General features: G+C 47.3%; 2 protein-coding genes across 4 annotated transcripts in view; both read left to right on the forward strand.

Moving 5' to 3' along the window:
• The first annotated feature begins 263 nt into the window (after window positions 1-263).
• On the forward strand, window positions 264-14,511 carry LOC143829350 (cathepsin S-like). Of its 3 annotated transcripts, none has more exons than XM_077320083.1 (8): window positions 264-428; window positions 4,870-5,015; window positions 5,638-5,760; window positions 6,716-6,868; window positions 7,519-7,743; window positions 10,678-10,843; window positions 12,991-13,093; window positions 13,474-14,511. In XM_077320083.1, the coding sequence occupies exons 2-8, from the start codon at window positions 4,887-4,889 to the stop codon at window positions 13,571-13,573; spliced, it is 999 nt and encodes a 332-aa protein (XP_077176198.1). In that variant the 5' UTR covers window positions 264-428; window positions 4,870-4,886; the 3' UTR covers window positions 13,574-14,511. The 3 variants fall into 3 exon arrangements, with proteins under 3 accessions (XP_077176198.1, XP_077176187.1, XP_077176208.1); XM_077320072.1 differs by having other exon boundaries at window positions 265-428; window positions 4,866-5,015; XM_077320093.1 differs by having other exon boundaries at window positions 276-403; window positions 4,866-5,015.
• A 2,560-nt stretch (window positions 14,512-17,071) lies between these two features.
• HORMAD1 (HORMA domain containing 1) overlaps window positions 17,072-18,596 on the forward strand; it is a 28,371-nt gene continuing 26,846 nt past the window's right edge. Inside the window, exon 1 of the mRNA XM_077320106.1 lies at window positions 17,072-17,213. The gene's annotated coding sequence lies outside the window, so the exon portion shown is untranslated. The remainder of the gene's footprint in view (window positions 17,214-18,596) is intronic.

Raw genomic sequence — 18,596 nt, forward strand, 5'->3', positions numbered from 1 at the left:
GGGGTGGCAGGTGACAGTGGATGAGCGAGAGGGTTGGGAGTAAGGTAAGCATTTCACTGCATTTAACAGGTGCGGAAAGGCCCTCGGTTTTGAAACACAAGAAAACTGTATAAAACACAGTACAGTCCCGAGCAAAGTTTTCTTGTGGGCACGTTATGCCACCCCAGCTGTATCTCACACTTCAGTTGGCTACAGAGACACTGAAAGTGAAAATCACAGACCATTTCCTTGTTCTGGGAGGGCTCATGTGACGAGACTCTAAAAATGAAACTCTCCTTTCTGCTAACTACCTTCAGCACGGTGCGTGAGGAGTTCAGTTGAGTCACGGCAAACAGCAAGGCCAGGATAGATTCCTCGCTCGCTCGTGTGGTTGGAAGAGCCGGCCTCGAAGAATCTCCCGCAGGTAGAGCCTTCTGAAAGAGCTTGAGGTGGGTACAAGCTCCTCTTTTTGGCACTCTTCTCTCTTTTCAAAGCACTGTCTAAGAGGAAGTGAGCTATACTTTGGAAACAGCTATCGGAGAACAATGCCGCTTTTTAATCTGAATGTATATTTTGTTTGGGTAGCCCCTGGGTGGCTCAGGATGGCCAGATCTCAGAGCAAAGCAGTGCTCTGGTTAATACTTGAATGGGAGACTGTTGAGGAAGGCCGGGGCTGCTACGTAGAGGCAGGCAAGGGCAAGCCACCTCTGCAGCTGCATTCCCTTCCAGTTGGCAGCAACCTGGTGGCACTTTTTGCCCCCAACCACAACTGCATGCCCCTCCTTGGCCACAGACTTGGGGAGAACAGACTGGGGTTTGAATCGCCCCCTGCAACCCAAATCCCGTTTCATTCTTTATCCGAGGTCCCATCCATTGGTTATATGGACCCCCACAACGTAATCCGTCCTGAGTCCTGGCGAGAAAGTTTGGCTTTATATAAAGTTAATAGAATATAATAAATGCCACCAACCTATCCCACCGTTCTGACTGCCTTACTTGGGCGATTCTCATCTTTTAAAATACCGGTTCTCCCCATGCACACTTCGAGTTTTTTTCCCCTTCCTCTCCTCATGACAGACAGTCTGGGAGATAGGTGGGGTTGAGAGTGCCCTGGGAGAACTGCTCTGCAAGAACGGATCCAAGAGAACTGGGACTGGCCCAAGGTCACCCAGCTGTCCGCATATGGAGGAGGAGCGGGGAATCAAACCCGGCTCTCCAGATGAGAGGTTGCCGCTCTTAACCACGACACCAAGCTGGATGAGCCCCCGAGTCTGCCATTCCTCAAAGCTTGGAACTCTGATTGTTGGGACGCTTGACTAGCTAACTGAGTTGTTCATAGCTTCAACCAGGATGACACATTTTTTGTGAGTCTGCAAGGAGATTTGAAATGTTGAGAGGAGGTGGTGTGTGTCTCCCCAAAAACAGCTTGCACGGAAGTGGTGCCAAACCCCAGACGGCTTCCTGCAGGCGGCAGAACCAGAGTACCTTCTCCTGAGGAGAAGAAATGCCTGAAAGGGGGCAGCAGGACCACCCTAAGGGAATCATGGGAGCTTCCCTGTCCTCCAGATACACTACTGGAAAAGCCTTTCATTTGAATGAGAGCTGCCAGTAACAAGACCTGCCTTGCAATGGCTCCCTCCCCTTTCTGAAAAGCCCAGTGGGCATCTAGGAAAATATTTGGTGCCCATGGGCACCGCGTTGGGGGTCCCTGGCATTAACTTGTGGCCACCTTTGGAGCAAAGCCAAAGTACTGAACATTTGAAACTCACTTCTGTCACAGGAGATATGCTCCTACTTGTGTCACTAACACAAGTGTCACTAACACGAGAGCCAGTTTGGTGTAGTGGTTAGGAGTGCGGACTTCTAATCTGGCATGCCAGGTTCGATTCTGCGCTCCCCCACATGCAACCAGCTGGGTGACCTTGGGCTCGGCACGGCACTGATAAAAATGTTCTGACCAAGCAGGAATCTCAGGGCTCTCTCAGCCTCACCCACCTCACAGGGTGTCTGTTGTGGGGAGAGGAAAGGGAAGGCGACTGGAAGCCGTTTTGAGCCTCCTTCGGGTAGGGAAAAGCGGCATATAAGAACCAACTCTTCTTCTTCTTCTTCTTCTAACCCAGCCTTTCTCAACTTTTTAACTATTGAGAAGCCCCCGGAACAATCTTCAGGCTTCGTGAAACCCGCAAAGTGGCGCAAACGTGCAGAATTGGGTTGGGAAGCAGAGCTGTGTACGTGCCCACCCGGGGGCCCTCCCCTTCCCACCCCCTCCAGGCCCATCATTGGCCATTTTGGGAAGGAGGGAGGGGCAGGTCAACATGACCACCTAAGGTCATATCACCCAATAAATGGTTAACATTTAACATATAACATTTTAAATATATATATACATTAAACATTAATTAACTCTCACTGATTCAGGAAACCCTTCCAGGGTCATCAAGAAATCCTGATCTAAGCTTTGGCCTTGGAGGAAGTTAGCGAAAGTTAAACCTCCGCCTTCTCAACAGATTTTCTTTGTAGCTGAGTAAACAGTACCATAAAAGCATTTCCTCTAGAAAAGCTGAACGCTGCTCTTTAGCACGTGGGGGGACTCTAGGATGGTGGCACAGTAAATAAATTTTGTATTGGAGTCCATATCGGTCATGGGCTCTGGTGGTTTCAGGGAAGTCAACCCAAGCAGAAAGGGCTAGTTGGACTAGATGGCTCTGGAGGTCCTATCCAACTCTATAGGCATTTCCGCACATTAGTTAAAATAACGTCACGCCCGCAGAATGGCAAAGCACAAAATTATATCGTGCCTCCCAGGCCCTCCTCACCTTTTTCTTGTTTCGCCTTTGTCACGCATCTTACCCTCCTCACCTGCTGCTGGTAAAGGCAGAAGAGAGCAACGTGCTTTATATATGTTGCACTTCTGCCTGTCAATTAATCCAGGCAACCAATTCCCTGCCTCCGTATTTTGAAGCCGTTTGAGGGTCCTGCAATGCTCGCTAATTTTTTAAAACTTATCTGTTGCAATGCCAATACATGGAATCATAGATGCATTGTGCTTTTGAATGCCACTTTTGAGAGCCACGCTTTGTGCCACAAACAAATCTTTGTCTTTATTCATCCATCGCCCCTCCCCTGCCTTCCCTCCCCCCGCCGCGTCTGTCTCCATTCCAGGTCTTTTATTTCTGGCATCACCTACATGCATGTCTGCCTATTCGTTGCTCCAGGCAGTTGGCCATTTTTCAAAAGAAATTCCTGCCCCTGGGAGAGGGAGGCGGGTGTGAGGGCGGGATGAAGCCTCCATACCTTCCCTCTGCTAGTTGCTTGCTGGTTGCTCTTTGGTTGCTAGCGCTTTTTAGGATGGCAAATCCACTTGATGCGATTCCCAAGAAGGGATTTAAAATGGAGGATGTAATGACCAGTCAGCTGGCCAGACGCTGGATGTGGATGACGTCATGCAGAGCGGCTGGAATATAACACCTATATTTGACTGGCATGACGCTTCCCGAGAAGGAGAACACACCACCTCCTGAGGAAGCCTGTTCCACTGAGGAACTGCTCTGTCAGGAACATTTTCAAGAAAATAATTATATCTCAGATTCAATTTCTCCGGTTTATGATAAACTATCCTCCACTGGGTATGCGAGCGGGGCTCTTTAACAACAACAGCGTCACATCAGGGCAGGACATTTTTTGCATATGTGTCACACAGTCCCCCAGGAACATTGGAAAAGAGCAAGAGTCCAGAAAACTAACAAAATTTGGGGCAGGGGAGGAACTGTTGCTGCTCTTTTATTCAGGTACCTAGAACTAGAGATGCCAGCCTCCAGGTGGGACCTAGGAGAATCCCCTGGAATTACTGTTCAGCCCCAGGATACCGTCATTGGTTTTCCTGGAGAAAATGAATGCTCTGCAGGGTGGACTTGGCAGCATTATACCCCACTGAGGTGTCTGTCCTCCCCAAATCTCCAGGAGTTTCCCAACCTGGATCTGGCAACCCTAGCAACCTCATCCCCCCCTCAGGTCTGCATCTCCTGTAGATTCTGCCGTGATTCGGCCTGCACAAAAGTTCCTTAAAAAGGTAAAGGTCTCCCCTGTGCAAGCACCGAGTCATGTCTGACCCTTGGGGTGACGCCCTCCAGCGTTTTCATGGCAGACTCACTATGGGGTGGTTTGCCAGTGCCTTCCCCAGTCATTACCGTTTACCCCCCAGCAGCAAGCTGGGTCCTCATTTTACCAACCTGGGAAGGATGGAAGGCTGAGTCAACCTTGAGCTGGCTGCTGGGATCGAACTCCCAGCCTCATGGGCAAAGCTTTCAGACAGCTGCCTTACCATTCTGCGCCACAAGAGGCTCTAAAAGTTCCTTATTAATGTGTATATATAGATTTGCACATACCAAGGGTAACATTATATATATATATATATTTAGATTTATATACCGCCCTCCCCGAAGGCTCAGGTGAGTGTTCCTGGACAGGAGCAAGATACTCTTCCTTAGCTGCATTTTCCTATCAGTGTAGGAAGAATAATAACAACCAATTTCATGAGGTATCTGTCCAAACTAAATGGTTATGTCATGAATTATTTTAGATATATGCAAACTGCTGCACAAATAACCTGCATTGCCATGATTATTAGAATGTTTTAAGATAATGTTGTATGATGTATTAGGAATAGCTGAAAATTGCAGACCATGGGGTGGAAAATGGATCAAGTATTGCTCCTGTATCAGCTCACATTGTTTTCATGAGAATATGAGTGTCACATGTCCAGCCATTTAATTTTGCTCCTTTGTGCATGGGTCTTTGTGATCAAGAGCTTCAGCACTCCCACCAATAACAGGCTTTTAAGCGAGTTCAAACTCGTCTGTGACCTGTGTGCTCTGTCTCCTCCCAAGGCAGCATTGTATCTCTGCACGATGGGACTGTGGCCTTGGGTTGTGCTGGCATTTGCTGCTCTGGCATCGGCGGGGTGCCAGGAAGACACCACGCTCGACCTCCACTGGGAGCTTTGGAAGAAGAAGCACAGCAAGGAATACCGAAATGAGGTAAGGGCACAGGCCATAGTCCTCGGGCCTCGGTGAAAACTTTCTGCTTCTCCCAAATGACTAGAACCACAGGGCATCCCATGAAGCTGATGGGCAGTAGGCTGAGGATGGACAAAAGGAAATACTACTTTACACAGTGTGTTATTAAAACGTGGAATTCACTGCCAGAGGATGGACACACGAATAAACAGCTTGAAAAAGGGATTAGATAGATTCATGGAGAAGTCTGTCCCTGGTTACTAGTCATAGTGGCTGAGGGGAACCTCCATGTTCAGAGGCACTAATCCTCTGAATCCCAGCGCCAGGAGGCAACGTCAGGGGAAGGCCATTGCTCTTCTGCCCTGTTGGTGGCCCTACAAAGGAACTGGTTGGCCACTGAGTGAGACGGGAGGCTGGGCTGGATGGACCCCTGGTTTGATCCAGCAGACACAGAGCATTGGACTGGAGGGGTCATTGGGCTGATCCAACATGGCTTCTTGTGTGTTCTTATGGCAAAAAAAAAAAAAAAAAAAAAGATAAAGAATTCAAGATCTCCGGAGGATTAAGGCTGAAACATAGATCGTTTCCTCCACATATTCCTCTTGTCTGTATAATAAACGGGGGCTTCTGCTTTGATTTCTAGAAAGAGGAAGAGAATCACCGTATGACTTGGGAAAAGAACTTGAAATTCATAACGTTGCATAACCTCGAACACTCGCTGGGGCTGCATTCGTATGAGCTCGGCATGAATCATCTCGGTGATATGGTTAGTAAAAATAGTGTACAGAGCCCTCCACCCCCAAAGTACTCTTCCATATAGCGTTTCCAACTCCAGGTTGGGAAATATCAGGCGATTTTGGGGTTGGAGTCTGAGGAGGTTGGATTTGGGGATGGGAGGGACTTCCGTGGAGTAGAATGCCGCAGGGTCTCTTTTGTTATGCAGCCGTTCAGGGCTATTCCCTGCACCATATTTGCCAGATATCCAGTGGCAGATCCTGGTCTAAATTTCCACCCCATCTGTTAAGCATTAGAATGATCTTGGGCCAATTTCTCTCTCTCTCAGCCCAATTTATCTCTGGGGTTATGGAAGGGATACAAGGGAAGTGAAACCAGGCCTGTCCTGAGCTCCAAGGGCAAAAAAATAGAATAAAATAACAAATATTCATGAACCATGGGCTAGTCCGCTCAATCAGAAGAGACTCCCTTGTACAGAACTGCTCCAGGCACAGGTGGTGCTAAGAGGTCAGTCTTTATTGAAGAGATCCATGAGGTGAAACAGGACGGGGCATGGTAAGTGCAGGAGATATTGACAGAGACAGGCATAGGGAGCCCCCATAGTGGTATATATAGGGGGGCAGTTTAGGCGGGAAGAGGGGTTCACGTAGGAAAGACTTTTAATCTAAAAAGGTGGAAATAACTGGAGATATCTGGTCTGCCCTGCCTGTTGTACCTGGCAGTAAATTTCCAGCACCTACCAGGCAGACCAAGGACACAGGTAGATAAGAGTGAGATCTCACAGCTGGGGAGAGAAGGCCTCTCTGGGCCATAAAACCTGGCAAAGGAGGCAAGGGAGGGTTCAGAAAAATTCAAAAGGAATTCCGAAAGGGAAAAGGGGATGATTCTCAGTAAACCTCTAGCTCAACTCTCCCGTTCACAACTGGAGGACAAATATGACACAAAAGTATATATATATTTTAAAAAATCTATGCTTCTTTATGTAGACTAGTGAAGAAGTAGCTACTCAGCTCACCGGACTGAAAATTCCTGACTCATGGGAACAGAACTCGACCTATTTCAAGTCAAAAGCAGAGGTTGGAATCCCTGATTCCGTAGACTGGAGGGAGGAAGGATGTGTCACAGAGGTGAAATTCCAGGTAAGGGACCCTTTTTTACTTAGGTTCCCCCACAAAGTTATCTGAAGAGTATCTTTATTCACACAACCAATCCCTTCTGCAACCAGCAACACCTGAACCCAAAACAACACCTATATAGCTCCAAAGAATCATAGAATAATAGAGTTGGAAGGGACCTCCTGGGTCATCTAGTCCAACCCCCCACACTATGTCGGACACTCACCACCCTATTGCTCATCCACTGTCACCTGCCACTTCCTAGAGCCTTCACTGAATCAGCCTCTCTGTCAGATGGCTATCTAGCCTCTGTTTAAAAATCTCCAAAGATGGAGAACCCACCACCTCCTGAGGAAGCCTGTTCCACTGAGAAAACACTCTCACTGTAAGGAACTTCTTCCGGGTGTTTAGACAGAATTTCTTTTGAATTAATTTCATCCCATTGGTTCTGATCCGCCCCTCCCGGGCAAGAGAGAACAACTCTGCTCCATCCTCTACATGGCAGCCTTTTAAATACTTGAAGGTGGTTAACCTCTCTCACCTCTCAGTCGCCTCCTCTCCAGGTAGCTCCAGTTCCTGCCTAACCTTTCCCCTGCGCTAGGGGACTATTCACTCACCGCTCATGGGTACAACACTCTACACTGCTGTATCTCAGACTAGCCTCTCTCTTCCAGGGTGATTGTGGCTCTTGTTGGGCCTTCAGTGCTGTTGGGGCTCTGGAATGCCAGTGGAAACGCAAAACTGGACAACTGATCTCTCTGAGCCCACAGAACCTCGTGGACTGTTCCAGCATGTATGGGAACAAGGGATGTAACGGAGGCTACATGGCCAATGCTTTCCAATATGTCATTGATAATAAAGGTATCGACTCGGAAGCATCCTACCCATACACCGGCAAGGTTTGTATCATTTAATTCCTGTGGGGAAAAACGTTAACAGAAAAGGAAATGGCTGGAATGCAAGTTATTACCGCACTCAGAACCATGGAACCCCCAGGACTCAACAGGGACAATGGTTTCTTAACTCACTATAGAGGCTAACCGGCATTTGTAACAGTCCTTCGGAAAGGCCAACTATCCTCTGTATTTTAATTTATGTCTTAATCAGAATAATTGATTTGAACCAGTAGACTGTAATGTAACCGTGACTAGTATAATGCAATGTAATTTAGAATGGTCTGTATAGGCCTTTCTCTGGTCTGAAAACAGAGACAACCAAATGCTCTAGTTCAAAAAAGGCGGTACCCCCAGATGCTTCCATGCTTGAACGGACAGGCAGGAGACAGAAGGGCAGGATCTCAGCTAGCTGTTGTCAGCAATGGATTATCTAGCTGCCCATGATTCTCTTCATCTAGGCATGTTTATTGAACCCAAGATGCTTCCCATGCAATTCAGTCTCAAGTGAATACACTCAAATGAATAACCGTTTTCACTATGCTGTATGCTAATTTACCCTCACACTTTGCCTACAAGTATGAACTGAATAAAACTTTGTTGGTCTTAAAGATGCCACGGGACTCTAAATTTGTTCTCCCCTGTGACGTGGGTGGGGCTGAGAGAGCTCTGATGGAACTACTCTGTGAGAACAGTTCTTAACAGGACTGTGACTAGCCCAGGGTCACCCAGCTGGCTGCATGTGTAGGAGTGGTGGTTATGCAGACAGATTGGGCAATCTCAGCTTGGTGTTGTTGTTAAAAGAGCCAGCTTGGTGTTGTTGTTAAAAGAGCCAGTTTGGTGTAGTGGTTAAGAACAACGGCTTCTAATCGGGTGAACCAGTTTTGATTCCACATGCAGCCTGCTTGGTGATCTTGGGCTAGTCACAGTCCTGATAATTCTGTTCTCACAGAGAAGTTCTCTTAGAGCTCTCTCAGCCTCTCCCACCTCACAGGGTCTCTGTTGTGGGGAGAGGAAGGGAAGGCGATTGGAAGCCACCTTGAGACTCCTTCAGGGAGTGAACAGCGGTGTATAAACAGTACTGTCTAAAATTTCAATTTTATCCCGTTGTAGCTGGGAAGAGTACAAAGAGCTCCGTCACATCTCCCTGGAAAGTATGATGCTCACAGAAAATAGTTTGGCAGGCTGCACTGCAATCACATCTGGGACCTGGTATTTTGTCCCAGCCCTGAGCTTGGATAGTCCAGGCAAGCTCGATCCCATGTGAACTCAGAAGCTAAGCAAGGCTGACCCTGGTTAGCATTTGGATGGGAGACCTCTAGGGATTTGGGTGCTAGTTCCTCCCAAAACACTAGGAGAGGCAGGCAATGGCAAGCCACCACCAAACGTCCTTTGCCTTGCTGCCATACAATCCTCGAATCTCCTAGCTACGCGGCACGTGCCGTACAATAAATCAATAATAATTTTGCCCCATTTGAACAACAGTTCTGCGTAGCTGCCAAAGCCGGTTCGCATCCACGAGTTTAAATCTGACAGAGCAAGATAAGGCCAACCTCAACTCTTAACCTTCTATTAAAAAGCAATTAGTTTAAGTTTTCTGAAACTGTTCCAGTTAACTGTCAAACCTCAAAGTTACCTCAGGCAGGAGTTCGCTGGCAGTTGCTCTCAGTTAGCATGCAAAACCAGCAGGGGAAAGGGGGTGAAGGAATAGTCATGGCTAGAGGGCGAATAAGGAAAAACTGCTCCCTGGCAGATTTGGGTTTCCCGCTGCAAAACCAGGCAGAATTTCCATGAAATATAGCTGGTTGCTCAGCCATGTGACATGTTCATAAATATTAGAAGAAGAACTGGTTTTTATATCCCACTTCTTACTACCTGGAGGAGTCTCAAAGCGGCTTGCAAATGCCTCCTCTTGTTCCCCCCTACGTTTTAGTCCAGGGGCACCTTTAGGACCAAGAAAGTTTTAGTCTGGGTATAAGCTTTCATGTGCATGACCCTCCTGGGTCATCTAGTCCAACCTCCTGCACTATGCAGGACACTCACAACCCTGTCGCTCATCCACTGTCACCTGCCACCCCCTTGAGCCTTCACAGAATCAGCCTCTCCATCAGATGGCTCTCCAGCCTCTGTTTAAAAATTTCCAAAGATGGAGAACCCACCACCTCCCGAGGAAGCCTGTTCCACTGAGAAACCGCTCTGACTGTCAGGAACTTCTTCCGGAGGTTTAGACGGAATTTCTTTTGAATTAATTTCATCCCATTCATTCTGGTCCATCCCTATGGGGCAAGAGAGAACAATTCTGCTCCATCCTCCATATGGCAGCCTTTTAAATACTTGAAGATGGCTATCAGATCCCCTCTCAGTCGTCTCCTCTCCAGGCTAGACAGACCAAACTCCCCCAACCTTTCCTCCTACGTCTTGGTCTCCAAACCCCTCATCGTCTTTGTTGCCCTCCTCTGGACACCTTCCAGTTTGTCTACCTCCCTCTTTAACTGGGGTGCCCAAAACTGAACACAGGACTCCAAGTGAGGCCGAACCAGAGCACAGTAAAGCGATACCATCACCTCCCGTGATCTGGACACGATACTCCCATGATCTGGACATGAAATATCAAACATTTAATTTTGCTCCATCATCATTCTTTTACGAACCAGTCACAGAAATTAACGGTGTTCTTCTGTCCGGCCTGGCTCAGTATATAAAGTTTTATTCAAGGTTTAAGCTTTATTGTACATGCACTTTTCTTCGGATACAACACGATACAATCTTTGTATCAGAAGAAGTGTGCCTGCAGGTGAGAACTTATACCTTGAATAAAACGGGGCTGGTCTTCAAGGTGCTCCTGGACTTGAACTCAGTTCTGCCAATTCAGCCCAGCATGGTGACCCACCTGTACCTATTCTCTGTCCCAATGCTTTATCTGACCTTGGTTTCTCCCAGGTGGGGCCGTGCCGCTACAACCCAAGTGCCCGAGCAGCCACGTGCTCCAGATATGTCCAGCTGCCACAGACTGATGAAGCGGCCTTGAAGAGTGCCGTGGCTACTGTTGGCCCCGTGTCCGTGGCTATCGATGCAACTAAAGAAACATTCTTTCTGTATAAGTCAGGTGAGTCCAAAGGTGCTTTCCAACATGGGGTCTTGTGATAAGAAAAGAGGAAATATCATTTTTATGGCCCTGCAAAATCACCCACGTATTACAGGAGCAAGCGTTTAGAAATTCAGTTATTCAGTTTTTAAAAATGTACTTATTTACTTGGAAACATAGAATCAAATCGTTGGAAGGGACCTCCAGGGTCATCTAGTCCAACCTCCTATAGAATGCACGAAATTCACAACTTAGCTGCCCACCCACAGTGAACCCAATTCCATGCCCAAGTGATGTCCCCCAATAAAACCCAGAATCCCTGGCCAGAAAGGCTAATTCTGTGGGAATTTCCGCACATTGAAAAAATAGTGTTATGCCAGTGGTCTGGCGTAGTGCTAAAAATTATCGCACCTCTGGCGGAAGAGAGCAATGCGCTTTACACATGACTCTCTTCCACCTGTCAATCAAGCCAGACAACCAATCTCCTTTCTCAATGTTTTAAAAGGCCCGCAATGCCCACTAATTTTTTAAAAATTCAATACTTCTCCGTTTAAACACCCGTGCCTCTAATCATAGATGTTTTTTGAACGCCACCCCTTATGGAATCATGAGTCTTGATACTTTGAAAAAATAATCTCGATCCTGATTTTGAAGGGTGGGAACTTTAGAGAAGCATGCTTTGTGTCACAAGTTTGGGAGAAAATTATTTTCCAGCATCACCTGCATGCTTGTCCACATATTCGTTGCTCCAGGCTGTTCTTAATTTTTTAAAAAGCACTTCCTGTCCCCAGAAGAAGGGAAAGGGAGGCGGGTACAAGGGCAGAACACTGGAGGCAGAGGCAGCGCTTCTTCGCCTCCATGCCTTTCTTTTACTGGTGGCTTGCTGGTTGCTCTCCTGTAGCCTGGGCTTTTTAGGTTGGGGAATCTACTTTATGTGATTCCCGAACTACCGCTTTAAAATGGAGGATGTAGCAAGAAGTTTGCTGCCTGGACACTGGATATTGACAACATCATGCGGAGTGGCTGGAATATAATGGCTACCTAAGGTAAGCATTTCACAACATTTAATGGGTGAGGAACTGCCCTGTGAATTTAGACAGATTTTAAGTGGGTAGACAGAAGGGATTGTGTAGGTGCTTGGCTCTTGTGGCCATTTCCTGCATTGTGCAGGGGCCTGGACTAGATGACCCTGGAGGTCCCTTCCAACTCTTATGATTCTAAGATTTCTGTCAGATGGCTATCTAGCCTTTACTTAAAAACTTTCAAAGAAGGAAAACCCACCACCTCCTGAGGAAGCCTGTTCCACTGTGGAACCGTTCTAAATGTCAGGAACTTCTTCCGGATATTTAGCTGAAAGATCTTTTAATTCATTTCATCCCATTGTTTCTGGTCCGACTCTCAGGGGCAACAGAAAACAGCTCTGCTCCATCCTCTATGTGACAGCCCAAGTACTTAAAGATGGCTATCATATAACCTCTCTCCAGTTTGTCTACAACAGGGGTAGTCAAACTGCGGCCCCCCAGATGTCCATGGACTTCAATTCCCAGAAGCCCCTGCCAGCGAATGCCCCTGGTCTACATCCTCCTTCAATTGTGGTGCCCAATTCCCCATTCTTCATAACAATCCTATGAGGTGGGTGAGGCTCAGAGAGTAGACAAGGCCAAGGTCAACCACTATGTTTCCATGGCAAACCTGACATTCTTAACCACTACAACCAGGTTTGATTCTGTACTCCTTCGCATGCAGCCAGTAGGATGACCTTTGGCTAGTCACTGTCCTCTTACAGCTGTTCTTAAGGAGCAGTTCTCTAAGAGCTCTCTCAGCCCCACCCACCTCACAAGGTGTCTGTGGTGGGGAGGGGACTCCTTTGGGTAGTGAAAAGCGGGGTATAACCCCCCCCTCCCCGAGCTCTTCTTAAACCGAGTGGCCTGAACTGGGATTCAAAACCAGAGCTCTCTTATTAAAGTCTAGTGCTCTACTGCAGGGGTAGTCAACCTGTGGTCCTCCAGATGTTCATGAACTACAATTCCCATGAGCCCCTGCCAGCGTTGCTGGCAGGGGCTCATGGAAATTGTAGTCCATGAACATCTGGAGGACCACAGGTTATCTACCCCTGCTCTACTGTCTCCTCCACTTTTGAAAGTGACTGTGAATCTTTTTAAATTCAGGAGTCTATGATGATCAAAGCTGTTCTCAGAAAGTAAATCATGCCGTTCTTGTGGTGGGATACGGCACCCTGGACAGCAAGGACTACTGGCTTGTGAAGAACAGGTAAGAACATCCTGCCAGGAAAACAATAAATCCGTTCTCATTCAGTCTATAATGAGAAAACATTCAGTGGACTTCGAGCAAGGAAATTATAAGGAGCTGTTTCCAGCTACCTTTTCAACCTTTTGACCCTGAGATAATGTCTCACGCTTCGAGGGGCCCCAGAAGTGATGTCACTTGGCCACGCCTCCCTGCCACGCCCCCGGAAGTGACATCACCACCCACCTTGACAGGCAGGCTTAGCTATGTACCGGTGGGCTATATGTGGGCGAGGCAGTGTTTATCGAACATTTATCAACACTGGAAGAAAGAAGTCTCTGCTGCTACTGGAGATGCACATGAATGATTCCCCTGACATCACCTTCTTCATTTTATTCCAACAGCTGGGGCGTAAAATTCGGCGATCAAGGATATATTCGGATGGCACGGAATCACGGGAATCTGTGCGGCATCGCCAGTTTTGGCTGCTACCCACTTGCCTAGAGAAGCAATTCATCTCTGCAGTTGATGTCCCCCCCACTGCCCCCAGTGAAGCCTAAAGAAAACACAGCCAGTCAGGCAACTAATCTTGGGCTTCTTTTAATCAAACTGCTGTGTTTAAGAAGAGGGGAGTAGTTCCCCAGGACAAGGTCTTCCTGCCCGCTGCACCTGTAGATCTGAGACCAGTGACCATAGGGTTGTGAGTGTCCTGCATAGTGCAGGGGGTTGGACTAGATGACCCAGGAGGTCCCTTCCAACTCTATGATTCTAGGATTCTACCATAATGATAGTTATCTTGGTACCTGTGAGCTGTTCCCGCAGGCTTTGTGAGGCTGGATCAGCTGATAGTGTCTGTGGTACTGCTTTGAATGAGCGTAATTTCCTGTAACTAAGTATTATCACTGTTTCCACTTCGAAGCATCCCGTGTTAAGATTTGTGTTTTGTGGGAAAACACATTCTTGCCCCATTTTGCTGGATCGACACATACAGCCATGTGAGTTCTGCTACATCAAGAAAGGAAAGCAGAATTTCTGGAATCTAGTGTACATAATCATCAAAGGTGCTATGGTTTTACAAAGCCATTCCTGTATTGGTTATGATTCAAGGTATTCCGATTTCTATTCAGGAATTCAAAGTGTGTTGCAAAGCAAACAACCAAAGCCCCTTAATTACCATGATTCTCCCCAAGATTGTTTAAGCTGAGAAGGACTGGGGTTGAAAAAGTTCTGCTAGCAGGCAAAATTCATAGGGAACAACAGGAAAAACGTGGGATTTTAAAGCATTTGCATGTCCTGCCAGCTTTGGAAGGATTTGCTTTTTTAAATTTCCTTTCCTTTAATCCATTCTCCAACTACCTTCCCAGAGTGACATTTTACAAATAACCCACCTATTTTGCATCTGAATTTTGAAATTGTTGTTAAATAAATCACTTATTTCCAGGTTTTACAGATCTTTTTCTTTCGGGGGGCCCAGGGCATGGAGGTATTGGGGCTTCACAGCTACAGGAGGTGGTGGTGGCTACAAGCATAGACAGCTTCAAAAGGGGTCTGGATGAACCTATGGAGCAGAGGTCCGTGCATGGCTATAAGCCACAAGGACTCTAGAGCAGGGGTAGTCAACCTGTGGTCCTCCAGATGTTCATGGACTACAACTCCCATGAGCCCCTGCCAGTGTTTGCTGGCAGGGGCTCATGGGAGTTGTGGTCCATGAACATCTGGAGGACCACAGGTTGACTACCCCTGTTCTAGAGGGAACATTCTGCCTGGGGCAGTCTTCCTGGTGCCTGGGGGGCTACAGTGGGAGGGCTTCTGGAGTTCTGGCCCTGCTGGGGGACCTCCTGGTGGCCCCTGGGTTTTGGCATTGTTACCTGAAATGGATCCCTTAAGGGGAATTAGGGGGACTTCAAATATACACCAAGAGGTGCAAAATCATTTTTTACCAATGTTTACGGGGTCCTTTTCCCAGATAGAAACCCCTTAAAATAAAGATGACAATTTAACATAGAAATTAATAGAACAGTTTTTTTAAGCTAAACACATACACACAGGGGAAACAAAAGAGGTGATTGGAAGCAAAAGAGAATTAAGATTTTGGGTCAAAGAATATTTACCGTCCAATGTGAGAACAGAAGGGTCTGGAAGCAGCAGCCCACCAGCAAGCAGGGTTTTGTGTAAGGAAGCGCTGAGTGACACCTAAGCCATGAGACCAGCTCCTCCTCCAAGGCCTTACCAAAAATATATGATGTGGAACAGATTATTACAATGCCTTCCATTTGGTTACCTGTGGTCATTTCATTTGGCATGAAACAGTATTTTACAACTATGATTCTTTGTTCTTTGGATAGTTAGATACATTCGAATCTATGTTAGCCACATAACTTGCTCTGAATACAACGGCCATCTAGTAGAAGAAGAAGAAGAAGAAGAAGAAGAAGAAGAAGAAGAAGAAGAAGAAGAAGAAGAAGAAGAAGAAGAAGAAGAAGAAGTTGGTTCTTATATGTCGCTTTTCTCTACCCGAAGGAGGCTCAAAGCGGCTTACAATCACCTTCCCTATTCTTTCCCCACAAGAGACACTTTGTGAGGGAGGAGAGGTTGAGAGAGCCCTGATAGTCCTGCTCGGTCAGATCAGTTTTATCAGTGCTGTGACTAGCCCAAGGTCCCCCAGCTGGCTGCATGAGGGAGAGCGCAGAATCGAACCTGGCATGCCAGATTAGAAGTCTGCACTTCTAACCACTGCATCAAACTGAGTAGAACTGCTACTCAGGATGCATGAACGAGAAATTCAGACTGTGACTCATGTGAATCCAGTTTCTGTTCAGAAAATAGGTGAATGATATAGCATAAGTGGAGCCATTTTGTATATGTTTTGGTCACTCCAGCATCATTACAGCAACCCTGTGAGGTAGATTTGGCTGAGAATGTGTGATCAGCCCAAGGTCTCCATGGCAGAAAGGCATTCAAATTGGGGTCTCCTATACCCTAGTCTGACAATCTAGCTATTATACCACACAATGCCCATTTTATCCCCCTTTCATAATGCTAGAACCCAGGGTCATTCGCTGAAGCTGGAAGATTCAGTCCAGCAACAAGGAAGGACTTTCCCACACAGCAACTAGTTAACTCGTGGAACTCCTCGCCACAGGATGTGGTGAAGGAGGCCAACAAGGAAGGCTTTCAAGGGGACAGACAAATTCATAAAGGCTACTAGTCACAAATCAGACCCGTTTCAGCCATAATGGTTGCAGGCACCAAGGGATCCATGGGCTGCTTTATAAATGTGCATCACACCACACAATATATGAGATAGCAACACCTGGGCAAGGTTAATATATAACAATTTCTGAATGTGTGTCTTCTTAAATGAGTTTGTATTATTGACCACTGAGGAAGGCCCCTGAAGCCGAAACACACATGGTCTTATGTTGGTCATTTGACACATTTGCCAACTTTGTATGAGAAGCCATTAGGACTTTTGCAAAGTTTGCAGCCTGGAATTCAGGCCCTGCTGGTGATATTATCTATTTCTGTGGTAGTTTAACCCTTGTGAGCAGTTTAAAACCAAAAAAGGACACCCCTTAGAGGTAACGCTAAAAAGAATCATGCCTTTTAGCAACCCCTGATAGAAAGAAATGCAAAAGGCTTCCCCCACAGGTCACTTTAATGGTGCTGCTATTCCCTTGTGTCAGGCTGTTTTAATTTTGTTGTTGCTGTTGTTAGGTGCGAAGTTTTGTCCGACCCATCGTGACCCCATGGACAATGATCCTCCAGGCCTTCCTGTCCTCTACCATTCCCCGGAGTCCATTTAAGTTTGCACCTACTGCTTCAGTGACTCCATCCATCCACCTCATTCTCTGTCGTCCCCTTCTTCTTTTGCCCTCGATCGCTCCCAGCATTAGGCTCTTCTCCAGGGAGTCCTTCCTTCTCATGAGGTGGCCAAAGTATTTGAGTTTCATCTTCAGGATCTGGCCTTCTAAGGAGCACAGTTTCATTAATTTATGAGGACAGTTTAATTAATATTTTGTGTATTATTCGTAGGTTATTTTAAATCTGCTGTGTGTTATTTTAGATTGGTGGAAAGACGCCAGGAGTGCCAGGGCAAAAGTCAGATTAGATTAGATGGAGGGATGGATGGCTTGGTGGAGAGGTTAGGAGCACAGATTTCTAATGTGGTGAACTGGGTTTGATTCCCCACTCCCCCACATGCAGCCAGCTGGGTGACCTTGGGCTAGTCACAGCACTGATAAAGCTTTTCTGACCGAGCAGGAGTATCAGGTCTCTCTCAGCCTCCCCTCCCTCACAGGGTGTCTGTTGTGTGGAAAGGAAAGGGAAGGCGACTGTAAGCCCCTTTGAGACTCCTTCGAGTAGAGAAAAGCGGCATCTAAGAACCAACTCTTCTTCTTCAGTTCTCTCAGGGCTCTCTCAGCCTCCCCTCCCTCACAGGGTGTCTGTTGTGGGGAGAGGAACGGGAAGGCGACTGGAAGCCCCTTTGAGCCTCCTTTGGGTAGAGAAAAGCGGCATCTAAGAACCAACTCTTCTTCTTCTGGACAGATGATGGATAGATGGAAAAAGAGCGGCCACTGAGGGGGAAAAAGGCGGGAAAAACAGGGGCCTCTGAGGAGAGAAAAAGGCGGGGAAAAAAGGAGCTTCTGAGGAGAGAAAAAGGCGGGAAAGAGGGAGGCTTGTCAGTGGGGGGGGGGGAGGGGAAGACAGGCGAAAGAGACCTTCGCTGAGGGGAGGCTGGCTCAGGAAGGCCTGTGGCGAGGATCCTGAGGGAGAAAAGTCAGGAGTTTGTGCTGAAATGGCAATAATCTGTGTTTTTTTGACCAATGTGGCTAAAGTTCCCCCACAGGCCTTGACAACAGTGCCAGTAAAGGCGTCCCTGTCGGGAGGCAGCGTCTCCCTTTGCCTCCCCTTTCTTGCTTCCTTCTTCCCCAAGAGACATAACCAGACATTGCGAAATCTCTAAAGCAGGGGTAGTCAACCTGTGGTCCCCCAGATGTTCATGGACTACAATTCCCATGAGCCCCTGCCAGCGTTCGCTGGCAGGGGCTCATGGGAATTGTAGTCCATGGACATCTGGAGGACCACAGGTTGACTACCGCTGCTCTAAGGGGCTGGCCCTGAAGGTGCCACAAGAATCCTGTTTTATTTCCCCCCTTCTTCCTCGTTATCAGCCAGAATTTTTGGCCGTCTGGATCGGACCTTTCCTGTCATGGTCATGCCAAATTTATCTTTGGTGTCAACGCAGGACTGGAAAAGACCTGGCGTTTTGGGGGGCAGTGGGTAGGGATGCCAGCCTCCAGGCAAGCCCTGGAGATTTCCCTGAACTAAGGTGATCTACTGCCCCATGGCCACTGGCAGGGGGTGGGGGATGAAGATTTGGGAATGAAGCCTGGGGAGGACGGGGTGATAAGTGTAATTCTGGGAGATATCTGGAGACTACAAGAAGAAAAAAGGAAGGTTCACAATAGAAAACCAACAGAAAAACAAGGAACCTATCCCAGGCAATATTCTTGTTCTAACAATA

Source organism: Paroedura picta, chromosome 1 (genome assembly GCF_049243985.1).
Source record: "Paroedura picta isolate Pp20150507F chromosome 1, Ppicta_v3.0, whole genome shotgun sequence".
In the NCBI taxonomy this organism is placed as follows: domain Eukaryota; kingdom Metazoa; phylum Chordata; class Lepidosauria; order Squamata; family Gekkonidae; genus Paroedura; species Paroedura picta.